The 25989-nt window shown below is 36.2% G+C and overlaps 1 protein-coding gene across 1 annotated transcript in view; it reads right to left on the bottom strand.

The window, feature by feature from the left end:
- NYAP2 (neuronal tyrosine-phosphorylated phosphoinositide-3-kinase adaptor 2) overlaps positions 1 to 16029 on the bottom strand; it is a gene marked incomplete at its 3' end in the record, with an annotated part of 213149 nt that extends 197120 nt beyond the window's left edge. Inside the window, exons 1-3 of the mRNA XM_081095287.1 lie at positions 15552 to 16029; positions 14727 to 15213; positions 6668 to 6905 (exon numbers count right to left, since the gene is read on the bottom strand). Of these exons, the coding sequence (XP_080951413.1) occupies positions 6668 to 6888 (221 nt within the window). The 5' untranslated portion in view covers positions 6889 to 6905; positions 14727 to 15213; positions 15552 to 16029. The remainder of the gene's footprint in view (positions 1 to 6667; positions 6906 to 14726; positions 15214 to 15551) is intronic.
- Between the last annotated feature and the right edge of the window lie 9960 nt (positions 16030 to 25989).

Raw genomic sequence — 25989 nt, 5'->3', positions numbered from 1 at the left:
TCATTTAGGATCAGCCTGCTACATTTGGCTTCTGGCTTAATAAAGAGCAGTTAGTGAGGGATGGACAAGATGAGTTATTGAATTCTCTCTTCTAATCATATGGTTCTATGATTAAAAATCTCCCCATGCATTTGCTATTGCAACCAATATTACTGCAATACCTAGATATCTTGTTTAGTTTGGGGGAAAAAAGAAAATTCAGATGCACAATTTTCACATGAAAACAAGCGAAGCAGCTTGTGGTCCTCTGAAATGACTAATAGAAAAGTGATTGGAATTAATCACAAACACAAGAGGAAGCTGAAATTAGAGAGGTTTGTTAAAATACTGTCTGCTGTTTAATCTCGCCCACTTATCAGCACATTAACCTTGTTTTCTCTGCCTAAGCACTGAGTCCTACAGCAAAATTAGGTCAGAAATTCACATCAGATCAGATCAGCTGATTCATTCCAGCAAGATCCTGACATGCAGCAGATTTGAGTTTAGTTCTAAATACAAGTATGGTTGAAGGCTTTTAGGGTTTGTTTTCTGTGCTCTAAGCATAGGAACTATAGCTAAATGTATGGTATTTCTAAAAGTTGACGAAGTTGTGTTTCTGAATGCTGGTTCATCTAACTGTCTTCACTGAACCTGAGTAATGGTGCTTTACCATTTCTTTTGATATACAAATAGGGTGTTTAATTTTTCTGCATGCCTCCAATTAACACAAACCCAATGATATTATCTATTTGTGACCAAAGTAGCTATTCATGCTGCACTGAATGGATACATCTAAAATGCACTTGAATAAGTTTTTCCCCCCATAAATTCTCTGTAACAATGAGTATGATTCTAGAAGCCATCTCTATCTAAAGAGGATTTATACCACTGTTAACCTCTTTCACCCGAGCTCTTTGTAACTGTGTTTTGAGTAATCACTTAAAACATTAACCAATTCAAACCTTGGTATCATAAAAATTGACTTTTTAGGCAGCAATGTTTTAATAAAGGATAAGTAAACACTTTATTTTTATGTTTACTTCTTTTCCTCTATGGTCTGACCAATGGACTCCAGTCATCCTTTGCTTCTCTTTGAATAAAGGAAATACTGAAACCTTCTAATATAAATAGCTTCAAAGTATCCATACTAATATACAAGTGCATGTATATTTAAAGGAGCTGTACATAATCTAATTCCATTTCTGACTGTCACTTTTAAAGAGGAAATATAACCTCATATAGATCCCTTGAGGGTATCCACAGGGAATAGAGACATTCCTAATCAGCCTAAGTAGTCCTTTGTGTCAGAACCACTTTGCTAAAGTCAAGAGCTGTCTTCCAGACTTGCAATGTTTGAGAGAATTTCACTAATGTAGCATTTGTTTCACTAGAAAAATTAAATGCAGCACCTCCCTATATTAGAAAACATACTCAGAAAGACATGTACTGGGAACAAATTTTATAGCTATATTTTAAGAAATATTTTTTGTATTTTTATTGTCTTTTTATCTTTAATATATTTTTATTTTATTTTCATAAAGGAAGGAAGAGGGAAGGAGAAATAGAAACATCAATGATGAGAGAGAATCATTGATCGGCTGCCTCTTGCACACCCCCTACTGTGGATCCAGCCTGTAACCCAGGCATGTGCCCTGACCAGTAATCAAACCATGACCTGGTTAATAGGTCGATGATCAAACACTGAACCATACTGACTGGGCTCCATATTTTTAAAATTTTATTGAATTTATTGGGGTTGACATTGGTTAATAAAGTTAGGAAAATTTTGTCTAACTCCCTCCACCCCTCTTTCCCTTTGCTAACCACCGTAGACTTACTAGTGTCCCGACTAACGAGTTTTTCGAGATACAAGCCGTCTCTCAGCCAATTTTTTGCTTTGAGTTGCTAGCTAAAATTCGGGTTACGAGCCAGCTTCAGATACCCCACTGCTAGTTGGCGCAGAGAACGTCACAGTGAACGCCACAATATCAGCCCAGCATCACGTGTCATTGTAATGGTGAAAATTGATTTGACATATGAGCAATTTGAGTTACGAGCTCTGTCACGGAACGAATTAAACTCGTAAGTCAAAGCCCCACTCTACTATGGCACGTGGTAAAATGAAACAGTGAAGAGACTAGTTTCAGAATCCAGAAAGAAAAACTTACTTTAAAGGAAACCTCAAACTTAAGCATGTTTTGGTATACCAGATGGTCTTTTGATTGCCCATCCTCCTCAGTGAACATCCTTATTTGATAATGTAAACAAGGCGTTACCTGTAAATAGTGAACCTCCTCACAGGTGCACACAGATATTGCCTTACAGGTTGTTTGTGGCCAGACTCTGTACTCATTGGCCAGTTGCTTCCTTTTTAATGGCTGGTGCTTGTGCTGAGTTAATGGTTCAACATACCCATCTTCCCTTTTTCTTAAACATCCCTTTTCACCCAGACACATCCAACAGACCAGGGTTTTGTAACCCATCTAAAAGGAGCTCACTTGTTGGAAGCTGTATGTTATGTGCATTTGTTTTCGTATAGGCTTTTAATAAAAAGTAATCTCATTTAACAGTGCCTGCACAAAACCATTAGGATTTAAAATAGCAGAAATGATGAGCTATTGAAACAAGTTTTTATTCTCCATTAACTTTTCTCTTTTAAGCCTTTCTCTCTCTTTCTCGCCAGTTTTTATTTGGAGTTGTTAAGGAAAATACTAACAGTGTCTTCTTATTTATTTAGAATTTTTCACCCACAAGTCTTTTTGGTAAAATCTCATTTGAGAAGTGAAAGTGAAGAAACAAGAAGGTTCATATTGACATGTGGCTCAAATTAGTTCAGAAATAAGGAATTGGGTTTAGAAAGCCTAAGTGACTTAGAACACTGAGGATATTCTTTTTTAAAATATATACTTTTCATTGATTTCAGAGAGGAAGGTAGAGGGAGAGAGAGATAGAAACATCAATGATGAGAGAGAATCATTGATTGGCTGCCTCCTGCATGCATGCCACTGGGGATCCAGCCAGAAACCCGGGCATGTGCCCTTGACCGGAATCAAACCTGGGACCCTTTAGTCCACAGGCTGACACTCTATCCACTGAGCCAAACCAGCTATGGCAGGATATTCTTTTTCTAAGAGCTCAGTGTTCTAAGCTTCTCAGATTCAGCACAAAAGGCATTTCAGCACATATGTGATCCAGAAGGTCAATCATACGAAATCCTATTTCCATTTTTTAAGCAATCCTTGGCAGTCTGCACATTTCTGAAATTGCAACTGGCATATTTCACAGAGAATTATCATCAATGCCTTTTCAAGGTCAAACATGCCCATCCTTACATTTCCAGCATTTGTATCCTATATATTAAATCATACTATATACTAAAGAAGGCATTTGCAGACATGATAAAGAATTTTAATTGATTAGACTGTGTTAATTAATGTCACATTGAATTTCCTCTACAACTTGACATAAATTGCATGTTAAAAATATTAAAATACCTGTGGAATGCAGATGAGGATATCTGCTTCTGGTGTCATCCCTGAAACCCTAAAATGCCTGTGTGACCAGAATCTTGTTATGGGGTTTTAAAAAATATTAAAAATAAATTTCTTATTGGGAATGTTGAAGCAATTCTAAAAATATACTGTGAAGATTTCTATAATATAGACGATTATTATATATTTTAACATATTATTTTATGCCAGAACCTCAGAATACTGGCCACCATATGAACAAAATTAAATTGAATTTGGACATTGCAATGGCTACGGAGATGGGACAACTTGAGTACACACCACCAGGCCTGTTATAAAACATGCACTTTAGTCTTCTCCTCCTGTCCAATCACCAAACATTTGGCTCCTTTGACATTTTTCTCTGCAACCCCTCCCCCAACCATTCCAGAGGCTGCTATGTCCTCATGCTGTACATGGGTTCTGCTTTTAAAAATGAAAGACATTTAAAAAGTTTCCACAATTTAAGAGGCTTTCCTAGTATTTTTTTTCCCTTCCAAAGATATTTGCACTTTGAATTAGGCTTCCAGAAAAATATTTGAGGGAGATTATAGGAAACCATGGGAAGAGGTATTGATAGCAAAACACTACAGCATCCTTCAATTCCAGGCACATATAACAAGTATGAGTACAATAATAAAATGGTGTTTGGTATATGATGAGCCAGGTGTGAGGCCTTTCTATGCAGGGTTACTCATTCATGTACTCATCAGTCATCCACATATTGTGACATCCCTTCTCCCACAATGGCCAAATAGCCTATGCTCCTATCTGAGATACTATAGATCCCATCCTTTCCCAGCTACTCAGAGACATAATTACAATAATTTTCCTTTCGTCTCATAAATATTTAGTGTTTCCCTTTCTATTGCCATGCTAGTATTTTAAATAAGGTGTTTTTCTTCTCTTGTTAAAGAAAAAACACTGGAAAAATTAGCTTTCACCATAAACCCCACTTCCTTCTTCAACTACCCTTCATGTTTTTTAAATATTTTTGAACTCAGACTTCAAGGTAGTTCTTCATATTTTGTTTCAATTCCTTTCTTCACACTTTTTCATGAACACAATCCCAGTATGATTTCCCCCCCAGTCCTCCAAAGAAATTGCTCCAGTCAACAACACCAATGTGGTAAAAGGCAGTGGTCAATTATCAGGCTTCAACATATTTAGTCTATCTGTTACATCACACACGCACTCTCTCTTCTTTAATCACTTTTGTCATTTTACTCAGAAATGTCACTCTTTTGTGTTTCTTCTCCTCTCCACTGGCTGTTCTTACTGGATTCTTCTACTGTTCCTTTCAAGTAAGCAGTCAAGTGGCCCAAGGAACAATTCCTATTGTCCTTATCCTTATCTAATTTTTGGTCCTAGGTATTCTCTACTAGGCTCATGCTTGTTAGCTCTTTAGCATATGATGCTTATACACCAGCTTTGATCTCCATCATGAATCCTGGATCCAACTGCCTATTCAGAATTTTCCACTTGGATATATAAAAAGGCTTACAAAATTGGCTTGCCAGAGCTGAGCTCCTATTTCCCCACCATTTAATCCAAACTTACTTCTCTTCTAGTTCTGATTATTTCATTAAGTGGAAACATCATTCTTCTAATTGTTCAGGGGGGAAAAAAACACAACGCAGCAAAGTCAAAAAAAACCAAACAAACTTGAGAACCATCTTTAATTTCTTTCTCTTCCTGAATACCTACATCTCATCAATTAGAAAATTCTGATGATGCCCATAATTTGATCATTTTATGTCACCTAGTCCATCATCATTTCTCACCCAAATTATTGTAAAGGCGTTCTCTTTGGATTTCTTGCATTCACCTATGCCCCACCCATCCATTCAATGCAAAGAAAGCAATAATCCTTGTGAAATATTCAGTTAGGTCATGTTACACCTCTGCTAAAAACTTCTATGAATGTTTTTTTCCTTCAAAATAAAACATAAGAGTTTATAAGGCCACATTAGCTGGTGGCCCACTACCAGTCTGAACTTAAATCCTTCCAATCTTTGCCTTGGTCCATACATTTTACCTTGTTCCTTTCATGGAATATATTGAACTCTGCTTAGAATTCTCTTCCAACAGGTAGTTATAAGGCTCGCATCTCTGGCAGTACACTTCTCATAAACGTTACTTGTAATTAAATAATCGAAGTGGGGTGTCCTTACATGGTTTCTTTATAAGCATGAACAGTTCCTTAAAATAATATTTTATTTTCCTAAATATCATAATGTTCACAGAGAGTAAGCAAAAGCATTAATGTTAAATTTGATTTTTAAAAAACCCATTAACTATCAAAATAGCTTCACTATTATGATTCATTTATTCAGCTAATAGATATGGATTAATTATCTAAATTCTGCATCTATGCACTTAGTAAGTGGTCTCCATTGAAGAAATAGAACTCCATCAAACACATGTCTCTACCTCTACCCCTTAAAACACACACACACACACACACACACACACACACACATACACACACACAGTAATATTCTTTTGAAAAATGAAAAGATGTCTGTATTTCTTTTGGTCTCAGTGCCCTAGGAAACTTAGCCTCACTTTGAAAGCTGCAATCTAGTGCTCCCTGACTTGTAGCTGGTAGGTTTTGCAACACAAAAGTCATTTCATTTGAACAAACCTTGGATACTTGGTAGCAGGTGAGAGTTATAATAATCACAAAATTCTATACAGAGCGCACACACTGAGTGTTTTACTGGTCTTCAGAGGCTCACATAATTCTAAACAATGATGAGTCTTTTTATCTTCTAGCGATAAGATGAACTCTATCATAAGGTAAGAACTATAAACAGAACCTGTTAAAGGTGGGAATTGTCATCAAGCATCAGCTATTGAAGTGTTGTGAGTTCTCTTTGGCTTTAATCAAGAGACTGTTCAGAATGAACTTTTATTTAGAAGACACTGGATTATTTCCCCATCCCATCTGCATATCCACAAGCACAACACTCAAATTAATAACTTTTGGTAACTCATGAGGCTCCTGTCAGTAGGATGGATTATGCTTTTGTCATAGCTGAGGAGCCATTTTCACTGTCTCATAGAGTCTACCTTTGACAGTCCCTTTCTCAACCAGGTGATGACATCACAGCCTTTGCACAACTCACAGATTTTCTTGCGTGTACAAAACTCAGAACACTTTTATTTATATTTACCGTTTTATTGCTTCTTCTTGCCTTCGTCTTTTTTCATTCTTTTCCTTCAAGTAGGCCAGGTTTGTTTCATTCCTCAAGCGGTCATTCTCTCGAGCGATGTCCGATGCATTCTGAATAACCAAGCCATCATAGGCCTTCATGCCCATATCCTCAATATACTGGAGAAATGCGTCCAAAGGGTCTTCCTCGGGATTAGAACTCATCATCTTGGAAGATCTCATGTAAAAAGGAACACTCCCTGTAGCATGAGAAGACATGGGGACACAAGGTTCTGTTTATTGTCTTTAATATCATGTCAGCCCCCAAACGCCAATGATTATGGTACAATCAATTTGGAGATAATGATTCATTGGAAATTATAAACCATCAGAATATTTGATTATAAATATGAAATGAACGTTGCCTGAGTAGCAAACAGTTCCTCAAAGTAACCAACTTAGCAGGAAAAACAGCAAAGGTTTTGCACTGAAAGGTAACATAAGGCTGCAAATATAGTGAAGTACCTGAAGATAAACAATTGGTTTATGTAATTAGAGTCATATCTTTCTTTCACAAAAATGTGTTTGTATACCAACAAGACATAGATGAACAAAGCTTCATTTATTTCTGATCACCGTAAAGACTTTACTGTTCAATTTAAAATAAAATTATATAATTATTTGGAAGAAACATTTTTATCATGTGTGTTTTCCTTACATTTTAAATTAAGTTTACTTGAATCTGAACTATCCAAGAACAAAATAGAAGTCATCAAAGATATACACATTTCTGCCGAAACCGGTTTGGCTCAGTGGATAGAGCGTCGGCCTGCGGACTGAAAGGTCCCGGGTTCGATTCCGGTCAAGGGCATGTACCTGGGTTGCGGGCATATCCCCAGTAGGAGATATGCAGGAGGCAGCTGATCGATGTTTCTCTCTCATCGATGTTTCTAACTCTCTATCTCTCTCCCTTCCTCTCTGTAAAAAATCAATAAAAAAAATATAAAAATTAAAAAAAAAAGATATACACATTTCTAATATAATTTGTCTTGGCAACAATTCCTTTTGATGCTCATTATTTTTCAAAATGGTTCTCTATGATGGCCTGATATGACAACTCACGAGGCCCATGTTAATCCTGACCAGTCTGGAAATTTAAGCAGTGACAACTCTGATTATCATCTCTACATGAAGGTTTAAAAACCTCAGCCACAGAAAGGATTACTGAAAACCAAAATCAAATCAAAACAACATAGGACTTTGAACCAATATATATTACGCTTAGTTATAAAACAATAGGAATAAGTTCTCCTACCACTTGCTAATGTGAAGACTAAGAGACGTGATGGCTGTAAAGAACTTAGCATGGAGTTAAACAATAGTAAACATGTAATAATGTTAGCTAATTTTATTCTAATAAAAGTGTAGGAGGAAGATTGGCAGCAATAGCAGTTTTAAATGTATGTATGAGTATAGATGAATGAGTGGGTGGCTGACCAGCATGCTATGCAAATCATCATGCCTTGAAGATAGAGTATCCAATGAATCACAGAAATCAATAAAGCCAGGGAATGGAGAAATTATGCTTTAATCAATCAAAAACAGAACTTAAGTTTAATTAATTACATGCAAGGTAAGTATTCTACCTTTCTAGCTTAATAAAGCTTAATGTCCTCAATTGCATATTCATTGTAGTATAGGAAATTGGTGTCATTGAGTCAGTTTAAAAAATCTAAAGCAAAAATCAATTAACAGGGGGAAAAGTTGGCCATTTAAAAATTATATGTTACCTTTACATCTTTTTACTTTCTTCAAAAGGCTACAAAATATTTGTAAAACATTAGCCCAACTATCTAATGCTGAAGTCCTAGACTTTTATTCCTGCCATTACAAATCATTTTTATTCTGATTTTTTTAGAAGTATAATCATGTTCCATAACCTGGATTGTAGCTATGGAAACTTCGCTTCTTATCACAGTTTATTAGAATTTTAGCTGCCAGTCAATCCATATGTTATTTGAAACTTACATTGAATTTAATGATATAGTCTCTAATTTCTATGAAGTTGTTGAATCTAGAGAATAGAAGAGCTATTGGTTGATTCATGATTTTTTATGTTAAGTTTTACCATGTTTGATTTGATTTTAAGCCATAATGGGCTGGCAAATAAAATGGTCTTTTAATTCCAACTATCTAACATAATTGTATTTTAATATCAGTCCATCAGTTTAGATGCTTAAATGGTGGACACACAGAATAATAGAAAATTACTGCTACAAATGATTGCAATTTTCAGGGAAAAATACAAGAACATGTTTCTCAGGGAGTTAAAGCATATCCATTATTGAAAATTCACTTCTACCAAGGACTTCAGCACTGGTGTGCCTGGATAAAAAAAGGTATGCATAACATTATGGAATTAATTCTACCATAGTTAAGCAAACCAAGTGAGTATTTCAAGAATGCTATAGATAATGCCCTCAGGGTAGAAGATGATCACTCCCAAGCTGCCCTCAAACAAAATTATATATTTCTCATTGTATAAGGAATTATCCAGAGTTTTTTATTTCTTCCCTTAAATTTTCTTCACAATGCAAATGACAGCAGTGATTCTTCATACAGATTATATATACTACACATCAACAGGGTTAATTGTGTACCTCTGAAAATTAGTTATCTTTCTAAGTGGCCTTTCAAATTGGCTAGAGTTTAAATTATGTTTATACTGAGAAAATATTACATAATAGTATCATGAAATATTTATACTATGGAAAGTTGTATTATAAGTTTTTTTTTCATTGAGATGAACATTTGGGGGATGAAAATCAAACATAAAATCTAGTAAAACTTTAGAGTAATGAAAATTGAATCAATGTTTGTGAGAAGGCATACATCATCTAGTTCTAGAGAAGTATTTGATTCTATGATAATTCATTTATTCAAGTATGTGTTGAACACCTGTTGTGAATAAACCACGGATAAAGACAGAATTGTCTTCCGCTATACTTTCACACTACAGTATAGGGACTCAATGAATGAACAATTTCAATACAGTGGGACAAGGGCACCAATTCAGGTGGCAGTGCTGATATTTACTAGTTTGTCATGGTGTATGGTCACTATTTTTGAGAATGCACAACAAAAGCATTTTCAACAATTACATCTAGTGTTCAAAAATAAAAATTAAGATTAAAAATGAATTTGGACCCTACCAATGTTTAAGCATCACAATCACACTTTTCTTCTTCCTTCTCTGCATGTAAAACCTAGTTGGAATGTAAGCAGGTGGTCAGTGAGGCAGTCCTGAAGAGCAGTGCTGAAAAATTGAGCAGCATGACCTGAAAATACCAACTAGACTACCTCTAGATCTCTGACTTAGTGCAAGTTAATTCACCTCTTTAAGCTTTAGTTTCCAAGTTTTGTAAATTGTGGAGGAATAACACTTATCTCCTTACATTATTGTGAGGATTCAGTTAAAAAATGCATGTAAGTGTTCAAGAAAGGTGACCATAATTATTAGATATTTTTTACAATTCTTAACCAAAATTGTGTTTAGTAATAAACACAATAAACATATTTTTACTTTGAAACTTTAGTCAATAGAATGTTTAGTGCAGTTCAACTTTCTTAGTTACAGATATACATATGGAGGCCGTGAAAGGCCTTAGCTGATTTGCTCACTAACCAAATACATGTAGACAGACCACTTATCCATTCTGCCCCATTTTCCACGTCAAGAAAATAAGAATCTGGGGGAACTTGAACCACAAAACTCATCCCATCTATCAAACATTTAGCCTCCACCTTTTCAAGTTAAAAGGTGTTTCTCATGTCTTTGAACTCTGAATGAGCAGATTCATGGCTTCACTAAAGAAAAGTGAACCGTATGTTAAGTATCTACCTCATTACAACTGCTACAATTTCCCTGAAATGAGAACCCAACAGACATGTAGGGTCATAAATCTGTTTATCTTTCAAAAAGTTATATTTATGACAAGATAGATATTAAATAAGGTATGTTGTCTTTACCACTAAAAACTTGGCTGCATTTTGACTGTCGGATATTAAATCAAGTTCATTTCTAGCTTTTGAATGAAAATCCTATGTACAAGTATTTTATGAAGGTGTGACTTGGGCATCTAACTCCTAAAGTCAGCAACTTAGAAAACCATACTTAAAAAGCAAATGGACCCCTTTCTTCAGATAGCATCTTCAGATATAGCACAATCAGTCAGTCAGTCAATCAATCAATCTACCATACTAGACCTCAAATTATTTCATGGGATATTTGTGACAACAGAGTGGGCAAAATTCAATGAAATGGCTTGAGTTTCTATATTCAGCCTTTTTATTTGAACTAGTACATGTCTGCAGCCAATTCTGCTCACAACAAATTAGACATTTTAGCACCCCCTAGAGTACTGGTTGAAAGCTGACATCTGTAGTCATCATCCACAGGGCACATATGTTTTCTTTGGAATGTACAACATTGATTCAAATAGTGTAAGATTTTTTGTGTGTTATTTTTTTTTTTTTGGAAGTTGTGGCCAATATTTAAAATTAGTGTCAGGGACTCTCCTGGGAAAGCACCTAAAATGACAAAGATCAGAATTCCCATACAAATCACAGATAACTTCACATCTTCACTTTACTCTTTTTTCCAGTTATAGTCTGCATTTGTAAGATTCCTTTCATTTAATTTCTGAATTACTGTATTTAGAATCACTGCCATTCTTATAAAAGCTACAGATGTGGGCTTAAGCACAACAGGCTCAGCTTTATTTTATTATTTCACGTTTGCATTTATTTCCTGTTGACCACACCCTTCCTAAACAAAACTTTGTATGATATCGTGACACTTTCCAAAATTTGAAATGTCACTCTACTCAGCTAAGATATATCAATTTACACTGGCTGGACTAGGGTTATATTAAAAACACTAAACATTTTACTTTTTTATTGAATTAACCATTTCTTTTTCTTTTTGTGTAAAACCATCACTATACCTTTCAATGCTGAGCTGAGAGCTGTAATCAAACTATCTAGAACATATACATGTGGAACATAAAATAAACATAAGGATATCTAAATGGAACCTATGGAAACATAAAAAATCAATTATTTTATTCTCTTTCTGTAGCCACTATCTGCATCCAAGGAACTCAAGAAGCTAAGACACTACAAGATTTTTAGCATTAAAGAAAAAAAATAGGAGCACATTTTTAAAAAATCAGCCCATGCAAAAACTTAAAGATCATGCATGTATATGGGTTATTTCCTTTGTAGATTAAGGAATCACTTTTTTGTGGCCTCAGTTTACCAAAACATATTTAATGTGGCACTAACTGATGTCAAGATTGGCTTCCTCATAGTGCAGAAGATGTTTTACCAATTACAGGCTTTTGTTGAAGATGTGCAAAAGGGTCAAATAAATATTAAGATTTTTAAATAATTTTCTACAGAAATTCAGAACCAATTCCTCTGTCAGTGTAATTTTATGTATTGTGAGATCAACCACTCTTGCTCCATAAGGACAGACTTAGAGAGCTGTGTACACTCACTTCTCAGAGTGTGTACACCACCATTCACCACCATTTACCAAAAGCAGGCTCCTAGTACACCAGTATCATCTGTGAATTGGTCCACTGATCCCTATGGGTGCTGGTTCTTTTCTTCTTCTTAAAGTGTTTACTTGGAATTTCTGAGATTGAGTGGCTCTCTGTCTAAAACTTTGGTTTTCCAAGACAATAAGTTATAAAATCTCCATTAATCCAGTCATGTTTCACATCCACTAAATGGTAGAGGGAGAAAAACCACTTGTTTTGGGAGAGAACTGCTTTCCAATTCTTTCAGTTCTATGAAAAGCTTCTTAAATTTAAGGGGACAATGAACCCTATAAGTTAATATGATAGCTAAAATAAGGTGAAGTTTATTTTGTGCTATTATTATAATGTTATTATGTTTTATTACTAAAACAAGATACATACAGGGAATAAATTTCCTGGTTGAAAGCCTAGACATTTTACTTCCATTTCACATTTATGTGTTATATTTTATTTGCACAAGATAAAGTTTTCTGGCCTCCACCTCTTAGTTATTTCTGAAGTTTCCAAACCACACCTGTCTCAATGCTGTGAAGAAGTTATTACAATTTGAGTTATTAAAATTTGATTTTCCCTCCCACTCCAATAACTGAATCTTCTTTGAGATAAAGAATCCTACTTTGGCCAATAGTGCAAATTCATCCAAATAAAAGTTTTCCCAGGCAATTTTTAATGTATCTTTTGTTCATTAGGAGATAAAGACCTTTACAATTTTTGCATGTACTCAAAGCAAGTTAAAAACACATTGTGACAATATTATCAGTGTTTAAATAATCAGGATACATACACATATGTAAATATGTATGCAAATGAATTTCTAAAATTTGCTGACTTCACATAAAACAAAATCAACCGACTAGATTGCCTGCTTATAATCTATAACCACGTAAACCATGTCAAAATTGTTTTTCTGCTCAAATCTTATAACCTGTCAAAATTATGTCCTGTAATTTCACTTTGACTGTGCTTGAAATCCTACCTTCAACCCCACAAACTGCCACACTCATTTTCTCATTCTCACTGTCATCAAAATGCAGCCGTTCTGCCCACAATGGGAAATGTTAGAGTTAAAACCAAGAGAGCTTGTGGAAGTAACTACAAAAACACTGATTGCTTTTTTCTCAGAAAGCAGATTCTTTGTAGTGAGTTTTTCACCGCTGTCTCCCTTCCTAAAATGGGTAAAATGAGCATAGATGACATTAATGCAGGAGCATCATAAATTGGAAATTCCTTCAGGTTGTCATGGTGCAACTTGCCCATCATTTAAAGATTGCACATTCAGGAATAGTAAGGATTCCTGTGAAATGTCAATGGCCGAGACACTTTGTTGAGACTTCAGCCAACAGTTTCCAGATGCATGCAAGGCAGTATTTGCTAAGTAGACATAGTCAGTATAATAAATTGCTGACTGGAGCTACAATGCACATCATCTAATTGAATTGGGAGTCTATGACTAATTTCTTATTTCGAACAATAGCCAGTCTCCTGGTGTATAGGATTTCTACATATCCCCCTCTAAACTTTGCAGAGGTTTCAAGTCCTTGGGTTTCTCTATAGTTCCTTGTGAAGTTGTAATATTTTTCTCAGGTCTGTTTTCATTAATTTTCAGAAGTGTCAATTTCCTTCACAGAGTTCCCTTCTTTTCTGAGTTGGCAAACATATGTTGCACTTTCCATAGAAAAATACAATAATTTCAGCTCACATGTTCTCATATTAATTTGCTTATTACTTGGCAATATAGAAAGCAAACTAGAGCATTGTTTTAAATGTGAAGAATTAGGAAAGGAGTTGATTTTCACTCTTGTCCTACAGTTACTATTCCACACCACTCGGTTATTAATTTTTGCATCTTAAAGGGACCAAAACTATATTGTGTAAACTCTCCAATTGGATTTCCTTATTCCTTGCCTATATTTAGAAAGAAAAATCCAGTTCTTTGTTAGCAAAGCAACTTTAAATGTTTCTCAAAAACATTTATGTCTTGTCAGTTAGGAAAAAGCAGTTTCAGCTTTAGCGTATGTCTAATAGTTTCTCTAATTTTTACTCGGTACAGTGTCTTTTTGAGAAAATAAATTTGGGCTGACACAAATATGCCAAGAGACTGTTGTAAAATATTTATGATAAGGAATAGCAGATAAATAGCCAGCATGCACATGTGAATGTCAATTAATACCCTTGAAAATATTTTCCATGCTTTTAATAATTCAACATGGCTTATTTTACTAATGAATTTCTAGTTTAACCATTTCTGTGGTCATGTAACTAAGTGGGCAAGAGGGTACAAAATAGCCTCTGGCTCATTAAAGCCCTGAATGCCTTTGCTGTGGCTTTATTTCTGCTCCACCTAATAAGACATGCAAACTTCAGCATTAAGTATCCCCAGCTTAAATCCATCCCATTTCATAACCAGATTGCTTGGTGTACTTAGTGCTGGATTCAATTAGCATGCTTAGAGAATCTGAAAAATGAGATACATACCAAAATGTAAGTCCCCAGGGAGAGTTAAGTGCAACAATCAGTAGGTGACTTGTGTCTGTCAGAGCCCTCTTGCACGGTGGATGTCAGGGCAGCTCTGGAGGAGTAATCCAGCACCATAGGAAATAGACTTGTAGTTCAGCTCAGTTTTTCTTCATTTAAAGTGCATTGTATCTGGATGGGGAAAGTGTCCACTCCCAGATTCTTCATCACTAGAGATCAGAGCATTCTTGAGGTTCTTCCTATCAGATAAAAATGGCCTTCAAAGTTTTCTAGGAAGGTATGGTGGCAGAAGACAGGTGTTTGCTTCCTTAAATCGACATTCAGAGAAAAGAGGGCATAGCTAATGGGTGGGGATGAACACACAGCCCCTCTCCTTCCAGGTCCAGCAGGGAAGAAATTGAATGATTTTACCCACTTTGCTACACAGATGATTACAAGACTCGAAGCAATCACCCAGGCTGGCTAAGGTGTCTCATTTGATTATATTCTGTGAAGACAAAAATAAATAAAAACAAAAAATCAGCCACATCCTCTCTAAATGTCTCCTTTCAGCCAAAAAGATGCTCTTTCTCATTGCCACTTACATACAGAAGGTTTGGAGCAGCCTAGCTTGTGGCATGGTCCCTCCCCCGTGACAACCAGCTCTCTCATTCTCTCTCTCTTCCCTCCCCCCTCCCCCCTCCCTGCCCTGACTCCCTCCCTTCCTGCTTCTCTCTCTCTCTCTCTCTCTCTCTCTCTCTCTCTCTCTCTCTCTCTCCTCTCCAGCTGCCTTAGTCTGTTGATGCTGCTGCTGATTAATCAGGGATTCTGAAACAAAGAACCTACCTTCTGAAATAAGCAGTAATCTTTCTTCTCTGTTTCTGCAATCCGTCTGCATTGAACGGCAAAGCTGCCAGCATTCTAGCACCTTGGATAGTTCCTGATCGCTAGGCCCATTGGAAAAGGGTGAAGAAGCGACTGGAGAAATGACAAGAAACCCGAAAGCAGCATCTTTCTACTTTGGATTTCGGCTCCCCGGGGCCTCCCCTCCTCATTAAAGAACTCACATCTAGGCAACAGGACCCCTCTCTCTTATCTGTCTGAGCTGAAGTGCGACTAGTAAATAATAAAATGAAAAGAGGATAAAGAAACCCCTTCATTTACATCCACTGCAACACTAGAAATCTATCAAAAATAAATGTTTTTACTACAGACGGTGTTTATAAGCTTTTCACCCCGGGCATGGCTGATGAAAATGGTAACAACTTAAATGGAGCATCCAGATCTCAGTTTGAGACCCTTATTTGATATCAATTTTGCCTCCACCCTCCCTGCGCAGCCCAGCCAGGCACACAATTACTGCTGACGTACTTCAGGCTGCTGCTTGGGGAAAGAGGGGAGGAGCCTTTTCACCTCATCAAAACAGCTTCATGCCACCTGCTCCCATGGCATGAGAACAAAACTCGCCCACTTAGTAAGAACATGCACAGCTCACACGTATGACGGATAAAGGTCTTGCTTGGAGAGTGTGCTTTTTAAAACAAAAATAAGATGTGATTAAGCTGTGGCCATGTGTGTCACTAACTCCTATAGACTCACAGTAGAAATTATTAAAAGTCATCGTATTCCCTAAATCTCCTGAGGACTTTCCCCATTTTGTTTTTAATATTATATTGAATACAGACATATATATATACCATAAGATGCAACCTATATATGTGCATATATTAAAAATACGTGTGTGTATGCACACACACATATCAAGTCCTAACCTGCTTTTGCTCAAAGTAAAAAGTGGAATAAAGTATAATGTAACTGTTTTAATGTGTAGCTTGGTACTCTGATAAAAGTAACAATAAGCCTTAAATTCCTGCTTAATATGGGTTAAATGGTCAATTTTGAAAGAAAAAAAAATGAGCTTTTTATTCAATAGTGACCTGTAAGTATTCTTCTGTCACATTTCTCTTAATAATTCTTATTGTAAATTACCTTAACTTACAAACTGATTTTCCCTGAACATGTAAATTCATCACTAATTTCTTAGGAGGAAAAATTGTCCTAAATGTAATTTTTCATGCATCAAGAGAACATAAAAAAACCCGTAAACTTAACTTCACCTTATTGATTTTTAAATGCCATCTGGTACTGTACTATGATTTTGTGAATTTTATTTTTTTTAACTTGTTAGTATCTGGGGGGAAAATAAAATCAATATCTGATTTTACTGTAACGCTTTCAGTTTTCACATGTCCTAAAGTGCATTCCTAAAGTGAGTCACATGTGTCACTTAATTCCTGGTCCTTGTGCATCTACTTTTTGGTGGGACCAGGACATCTGTGTAATGCACTCTGGAAGATTAGATAGATTGGATAGATGAAAAGAAGAAAGGGAAGTATAATTGGGAAAGACAACCCTCTCTCTCTCTCTCTCTCTCTCTCTCTCTCTCTCTCTCTCTCTCTCTTTCTCCTCCCTCCCTCCTTCTGTTGCTCCCTCACACCATCTATCACTAATAATTCTAAAAACTTAGCACATTTTAGAAAAGCAAAGTGCCTCAAGTACCACTTACAAACTAGTAGCAGCCACCATACTGTGAACAAGAGGTTGAGTAATGTATTGTTATTTTTGGTAATGAAGTTGTCTTTTAGCACATGACCAAAAGTGGGGAAGATGCCTTTTTTATTATTTTATTGTTTAAATTATTACAAATAGTAGTACATATGTTTCCTTTTTTCCCCATTGACCTTTCCCCGGCCTCCCTTACCCTCTGGCACGTGCCCTCACACCCCCTCCCCCCTCAGTGTCTTGCATCCATTGGTTATGCTTATATGCATGCATACAAGTCCTTCGGTTGATCTCCCTGCCCCAACCCTCCCCAGCCTTCCCACTGTAGTTTGACAGTCTGTTCGATGCTTCTTTGCCTCTGTACCTATTTTTGTTCATCAGTTTATAATGTTCTTTAGGGAAGATTCTTTATGAGGAAATTACATGACAGTTAATACTGTATCATGGCTGATAATCCTATCAGGCTTGGAGGGCTATATTTTTGAACTATAGGGCACTTGCATAGAAACTAATGTAAAGCCTATTTCTACATATAAGAAAATTGATAGCAAGATAAGTATACAGACTTGCTCCAGGACTCACACTTATCGGCTCATTGGAATTAGAAGCCAAGGTCATTGGACTGACTGTGTACTTGTCATCTTTAGCCAACACAGTGGTTCTCAGTCACCTTGATTTCACTCACCAGGATAATTACAAATACTAAAGTGAGGAGGGACTAATTGTTAATTATAAAATGATTGTTAATTATAAAATGAAATTGTCTTTTTTTAACCATAAAAAATCCAAAAGTAGGGATTTTTATCTGAAAAGACTCTGAAAAGCATATCCTATCTAATAATAGACAAATAGGGTATTTAACCATACCTCCGCTATGCTTCCCAACTAATCAGGGCGATATGCAAACTAACTGCCAACCAAGATGGCAGCCGGCAGCTGGCAGCCACGCAGCTGAAATGAGCAGGAGGTTTGCTTGCTCCAGTGATGGAGGAAGCCAAGGTTCCTCACCTGCTGCAGCCCGACTCTGAGCTCCTGAAGCAACAGCTCCAAAAGCAACAATGTTTCAATTATAGAAGCTAAACAAACCCCAGATACCTGCTTTTAGCCAGCCACAGCCTCAGAGCTGGGAGCTCTGCTCAGCCACAAACCAGGCTGATGGCTGCCAGTACAGTGGTGGTGGTGGGAGTCTCTCCCACCTCCTCAGCAGCGCTAAGGATGTCCGACTGCAGCTTAGGTCTGCTCCCCGCTGGCAAGTGGACATCCCTGGAGGGCTGCCGGGCTGCCAGAGGGATGTCTGATTACCATCTTAGGCCCAATCCCCCAGGAAGCAGGCCTAAGCCAGCAAGTGGTCATCCCCCGAGGGGTCCCAGACTGCGAGAGGGCACAGGCCGGGCTGAGGGACTCCCCCCTCAAGTGCACAAATTTTTATAATAAATGTGTGGTCCTTTACATTTAATATTTTCAGTTTTAGGAAAATTATGATTAGAGTGTTTATTTTCTCCTTTCTTTTCTCTCTCTCTCTCTTTTTTTTTTTTTTTTTTTTTTCAAAATGAGGATTGGGAACCATCAAATTATTCTAACCCCATCTTCTCAATCCCACTCTCTTCCCATTCCAGGCCATAATATCTATTGATCAGGCCATTTTTTCCCCTGGAGACACATAAGTGTACAAGCATTTATGACACATTTGAGGGTTGGTGTTGAGAAGGTCCCCAGAACTATTTCCTTGGTTTTACTGAATGAAACAGGAAAGGCTCTATATTTTTAAATGATCATAGAACCAAATGTAAAATTCATTTCTACTTATTTTAATAATATCCAGAGAAAAATACATTGGACAAAAATAAGTTGAATTTTCTTATATTAAGTATAAAGACATAGAGAGGCCAACAAAGCACAAATTATAGTTATGTATTGATTTATTTATTATCTTCATAAAATATAAACATAGATATTTTTTTGTAAATAAAAAACCAGTCATTGAAATGCTTCATGACTTATTTCTTTTGAACTTAAGTAAGGGTAGAGTTTGACTCTTTCTGTAATACTGACTCCCAGAGCTGATGCTATTGGGGTTAAATATGTCACTTCCATGAACTCAGACAGACAAGGGGAGTCAGAGCCCAGAAAGTGCTTTTTAGTCTATAAATCAGCCAGATGGTGGGGAGTGCTTTTTGTATAAAAGTGATGCAAATGGGAAAAGTGAGAATTAAAATTGATCAATCTAGTTACCTAAATTTTAAGGTTTTTATTTAAATATATCAAGATGTGCTCTCGAAGTCATGTCATAATTTAAAATAATGTCTTTTTAGGTTTTTTCCATGATCTGTAATCTTTCTATTATTCTTCCCACATTTAGCTCAAGGAGATGACACCTCTGTTATAATAAAATTATTCCACTAGGGAGAAAGCTAATCTCCTTTTCAACTAATCAGGATTTCTAAGCATTCTGATAGCAGCATGAAATGAAAGTCTTGGTAGAATGAGAACCATATGTTCCTCATGATTTTTGCCCACACAACAATACAGACGTCAGCAGACGTTGTATGTGTGATTTAGGGATCATGGGGCAGCAGATAACGACATGGTGCTCCTGGATCCAGAGCACTGAGTAACTGGGGGGGGGGGGGGGGGAAGATTTATTGTCTAGTAATGTGCACAGAAACTACATTTATACTGTCAAGGGAGCAAACTGGTAATAAATAAAATAGTCCCATGACAAGAAACATGTGAATTAACCCAGGTATCCTTTCTTGGTTTTATCAGCTGATATTTTCCAGTAAAGATTTCAGAAGTGGTTACACTTATAATAAATGTCCTTATTGCTATTCCCAAAAACAATTTTAAAAATTGTTTTAAAAGAACCTGCACTCTCACTCGAACCAACCATCCCTTCCTTGAATGGACAAATTATATTCAGGTTTCAAAAATAAGGGTTATCTTACCCTGGTCGTCTTCTTTTTACCACATTCCAGATTTACCACCACCCAACTTGATGTTTTTTCTCTGTGTTATGAAATACTCTGCCAAATATGCCAATCACATTCTCCAAGTGTGCTAGTCTGAGATTCGTGGGAGAGCGGGACCCTTCCCTTCCATTCCCAGGCCCCATGTGTGGAACGCTCCTGGCCAGTGGCAGGGATCTGCTGAATGAATGCCTGATTCCAGGTCTGAATGCAGGGAGAAGATTCCAAAGTACCCATATACTGAGCAAGAAATCCTCTTTTTAAAAGTAAAATTCTAAAACAAAATTTAAAAACACACATGGCCACATTAAAATTCAAATAGTTGAGGAGGGAAAATCTTTCCAAAGTGACTCCATATTTTTCTACCTGAAAATTCCATAACACACACTGTGAGATTGACTAGAAATAATGAGACAGTACCATAGGAAGGCCAATTGAATATAAAAACATAAAGATTATATTTAGAGGAAACATTTTTTTTTCTCTAAGAGACCATCTTAAGTCAACTCAGTCTTATGGAAAAAATACCACAGTCTGGGTGGCTTAAACTATAGACATTTATTTCTCACAGTCCCCACGGCTGGGAAGTCCAAGCTCAAGGTGCTGGTAAAGTGCTGGTAGCTGAGGCCTTCTCTGGCTTGGAAGACACCAACTTTCTTGCTCTTCTTATAAGGACCCTAATGTCATCATGGAGGCTCCACCCTTATGACTTCATCTAATTATCTGCTAAGGCCCCACTTTCAAATACCATCCAATTGGGGGTTAGAGTGTCAACATACAAATCTTGGGGGTGGGGAACACACATTCAGTCCATAAAAGAGACATACAAGAAGATATGGGAAATAGAGAAATTCCTTCTTCTTGAATAGAAAGAATCAATTTTGTAAATAAATATTTCTTACTAAATTAATTTCAAAGTGAGTATAATTTAATATGATATTGTTTAGGCTGAAATATGAAAAGATATTAATAAATATTTTCTTGACTAAATATTAAAACATTCTGCACAACTACATTGATTTCATTGCAGTTCCCAACAAAGTTGACTGTGAATCAATAGTGGAGGTCAGAAAGTCCAGAAAAAGCATATATAGGTATTTAGCACATGATAAATATGCCAGTGCACATTAATAAGTAATAGAATTAAATAAACAGAGAAATGTATACATACACATATAATGAATTTTTATAATTCATTGCATAAAAATAAATCTAGATAATTGCTATTCAAAGTGTGGTCCAAGAATCTGTAGTGTGGCCATCATCTGGGGCTTGTTATGTACATGCAGCTTAAGTCTCTCCCCAGACCTTCTGAGTCAGGAGCTGAATTTTAACAGGTTCTTAGGAGGTTGGTGTCCATATTAACATTTGAGAAGCATTGTCTAATGAAATTCCTATGATGGGGAAGTGGTCTACAGCTACTTGGAAATGACAGCCATAGCTACACATGACTATTGAGCACTTGAACTGTGGTTGGTACAATTGAGGGACTAAATTTTTAACTCTATTTTATTTTAATTAATTTCAATTGTAAAATCTCCATGTGGATAGTGGCTACCACATTTGGCAATGCAGCTGCAGACTTCCCTTGGAGATATGCATATAAAAAAATATCATTTTACTGCAGAAAACTCTAATATGATCTTGGGGTGGAGATGACCCATCTAAAGAAAACATCAAGAAAACATCAAAGCTGGAAACAAGTGACAACAAAGACAGCTGAATAGATGCAAAGACAAAATATTTAAATAGGAAGAGATTAAAGTTACCATTTATGTGAAAAATTAGAAAATTATTTGCAACCTTATGAGCACTAAGCATTTCCACATTTCTTCCATATTAGTAAAAACAAAGAAAAACTTGTAAATTAGCAAGAAATAAACACCTCAGTACTAAATAAGGGCAAAGGATAGGAACAAGTCATTCACAAAGTAAGAACTTGAAATGTCATACCAATATAGAAAGAGATGTTTAGCCTCAGTAATAACAAATTCAAATTGAATCACAGGGGATCTTATTTTTTAATAATTTCCTATGCTGGTAAACATGTGGAGAAATGGATAGTAATATAAATGTATGAGATCAAAATGAAGTGAAATCTGATAGGTTTTTAATTTGTCTAACGAGCACAATCTTTGAAATCGGGATTCTACTTTAAGGACTTGATAAGTGTGCTCAAGTAAGTGTTTGAGGCCATTCATGGTTTGGAATAGCAGACATTTGAAAACTTTCCACATATTCAACAATAAGTGGTTGAAAAATAAATTATCATGCAAATGTTAAAATTATAATTTAGATCTATATTCATTGGTATTATAAGGAGGGCTCTGGAAAGGGACTGTCAGACTGGTGTGCTGCTCTGACCTATATCCTAACTGTGGACATTGGGAAAGCTATGTAATCTCTTTCTGCCTCAACTTACTGATCTGAAAAATTACAATGCTATTAGTTCCAAGCCATGCGTTTTTATGAATGTCAAATTAGTTAATGTATGTAAAAGTTTTTGTGATAAAAGTATCTAGTATTTAACATGACCAATAAATGCTGGCTGCTCATAATAGATGTAATCAGAGTATCATAAGCAATACTTGGAAAGAAAACCTATACTACGTATAGAACTCCTTAGTTTATGTTTTGAAATCCAGTGGCTATTTCTCTTCCTTCATTATCCCGATTGAAATATAATTGTATCTTACCTCTTCCATGACATTGTAGTCTTCTGTTCTTTGGTTTTACTTCTTATTTCAATGACTTCCTTTTCCCCATCTCCTACATAGGCTCTCTCTTCTGCTTGAGTTCTAAATGTTGGAATGCCCCATACCTGAGGCCCAGTCCTCTATCTCATTCTATTCATATTTTCTTCCTGATTCCCCAATCTAAAAAAAAGCGATTCAGTCGCTTATTACATCATCCTAATTGCTTTCTCTGCAAATACTTATCACCTTTTGATACTATCTTTACACACACATACACATAGACACACATATAATCAGATATATTTTTACTACTGTTTTAATTTTATCAATTTCTACTTCCTAGGATATAAGCCTCATGAGAACATGTACCTTTATCTGCTTGCTCATCTCTGCTTCCCAGCAAACAGAGCAGTGGCTCATATATAGAAAGTGTTGAACTAAAATTTATTGAATAACTATGTTACATATGAAATAACAATATAGTATGACATATGCATGTGTATAATGAGGCTCATGCATAAATAAAATATTCATAATAACAAATATTATGTTTTACTTAAATTAACTCAATTATTCAATCACCATCTAGATCTTATGAGATAGGTGCTCTAATTCTCCTCATTTTATAGATTTACATGCTAGACTATTGAGGCAGAGTTGAAGTGATTTGTCTAAGTTCTCACAACTATTATATGCAGGGGGAAATTTCTAGTACAGAAAAAATAGTGTAACTGTACTTATTTCTGGACAGTGGCATTTTTTTCTTTTTTTAAAAAATAGGTGTATGTGCTGTTTAGTTTTCTCAAATAAGCATATACTATTTTCATAATAATGTTTATGGTAGTGGGAAAATGTAAAATTCTACCTTCACAAGTTCCTCCAGCCCCAGTAAAAGAAGCCTGTGGGTTTCCATTTATTTTTAAAATGAGAAGTCTGGGGCAGGAGGATTTATGAAATGGAAATGTCGCTGATGCATTACAGAGCTGGCAATATCTGCAACAAAGAGATAAAAATTCAAAAGTTCGTATGAGTAGTGTATTGGCCAGATAGGATTTGGGGAAAAGTCACAAGGAAAGAAGGGATTGCAAGTGGGAGCACAGCCTGCCTGATGAAAATGTTTGAAACGGTGTTTGGGAGATGGTGTCCTTCAGGACAGGGGCCAGTTGGTTGTCTGTGGTTGCCCAAAATGATACTGAGCCAGGTTTCTCAGCATCTGCCACATGAAATGCCACAGCCTATCTTGCCTGAATGGGTACACTGTAGTTTTATTTAAGCTCACAGAGTTAGTAAGTATTTGCAAGTACCCATCACTAATGAGAGATCACTGGAAGAAACAAATGAAAGCTACAGCCTACTTTAGGCTCTCCTCCAAAATACTTCCTTACCTGCTTTAGTTAATCCAAATATAGCTATTTAAGGGAATTGTAAGGGAGATGGAGGAAACTATTAGAAATTTATCACTAAAGTGAGGCCTGAGGTAACAATACTCTCTTGAAACATATTAAAAATAATAAATTCACTATTATCATTCCTAAACATCTGATCTTCTGACTCTAGGTTGACTATGAATTAACTTGAAAGTGCTTGTGGATCAAGTTTCAACTTAATTGAGCTGTAGTTCTCTCTCTGGGTAAGCTGGCCATTTTTTCTGAGGTCAGGTTTAAATACAGAAACAGGATCTTGGGGATAATCGAGGATAACCCCTTCATTAAACAGGTCAGAAAACTGAAGACAGGACATTAAACAGCCTGACAAAGGACACAGAGCTGCTTCTTTGGGTGTCCAAGATCAGTTAGTTCTCTTCCTAGTTCTATAACACTTTATTTTTGTTCATGGTTTTTTTTTAGCTTTTTCCCAACGAAGTTTGAAAAATTAAGTAGAATATTTCAAATGTAATTCAGGAACAAAATGGACTTAGTACGAAGGTGAAATAGACAATGAAATATACATTGAGATGTCAGATGTATTAGTCAGGCTTTGGGTAAAAGTAAGCTGGTTTCCTGGCAATTTCAAGCATCCCTTTTGATTTTGATTTTGTTCACCCTGAGTCCATTCTACACCCTCAGACAAGTGCCCTCTCCCTGACTCCTAGAAACTACACTCGAGAGAATCTGCTATCAATTCCTGACTGTACTCATGTCTCCCTCTGTTTGAAAAGCTCTTTCCCTGGATGTCTACATGGCCATCCTTGGCACTCCCTCCAACCTCCCCACTGAATGTCCATGCTCAGTGATTGTCGTACTGCCCTGTTGGCTTTGGAGCTACTAGTACATTCACCTGGGTTTGCAGCTTAACTTCAATCTTAGTTAGCTATGTAATCTTGAACAATTATTCAACTTCTCTGTGGTTCAACTTTCTCATCAGAAATAAATTATAATAGAGCATACCTCATGGAGCTGTGCTAACTAAATGGAAGACTATTTGCAAAATGCAAAACATTAACTCCGGTTACCTTATTTTATTCCATTTTATGCATTTTTATTATATGTTATTATCTTAATATATTTACTTATTTATTCTCGTAGGTATTGCTGTCCCTGCTGTTGTAATAAAATTCTAGCAGAACAGGGAACTGGATTTTCCTTTTCACCATATATCCCAAATATTCAGAAATTTCTTGACAAAGAAGAGTCTCTTGAAAATACAAGTTAAGTAGCTGGTAATTGTTCACATTTTGGGGCACTTCAGTCTGTTCTCAGGCCCTACAACCTCAGTCCTATTTCTAATCACTGAATGAATCTCTGTTCTGATTGAAGGTGATTCAGGTCGTAGTAAAGAAGGTGCTGAAGGGCGCTATAGGCCCATGTGGACATGTGGCCTCGATTCTGTGTTAACATGAGTCACTTGTGAGCACTGAGAAGAGTCTCTTCTCAGATAATCTTCCCAAGTGAGTCACAAACGTTTCTGAAATTCTATTCATTTCTTCACTTAAGCTTTGATTTTACCAGAGGATTATGTAATTTGTGGGTATCAACTGTTCAATTTTTCTCATTATAAATAGGCCTCTGACAACAAAAGCAAAATTAATGTTTATAATTCTCTAAATATTTTGGCCAATGC

The sequence above is a fragment of the Myotis nattereri genome, assembly GCF_964212035.1.
Source record: "Myotis nattereri genome assembly, chromosome: 7".
NCBI classification, from domain to species: Eukaryota; Metazoa; Chordata; class Mammalia; order Chiroptera; family Vespertilionidae; genus Myotis; species Myotis nattereri.
The sequence above is the reverse complement of the archived record's forward strand: the minus strand, read 5'-3'. Positions and strand labels throughout refer to the sequence as shown.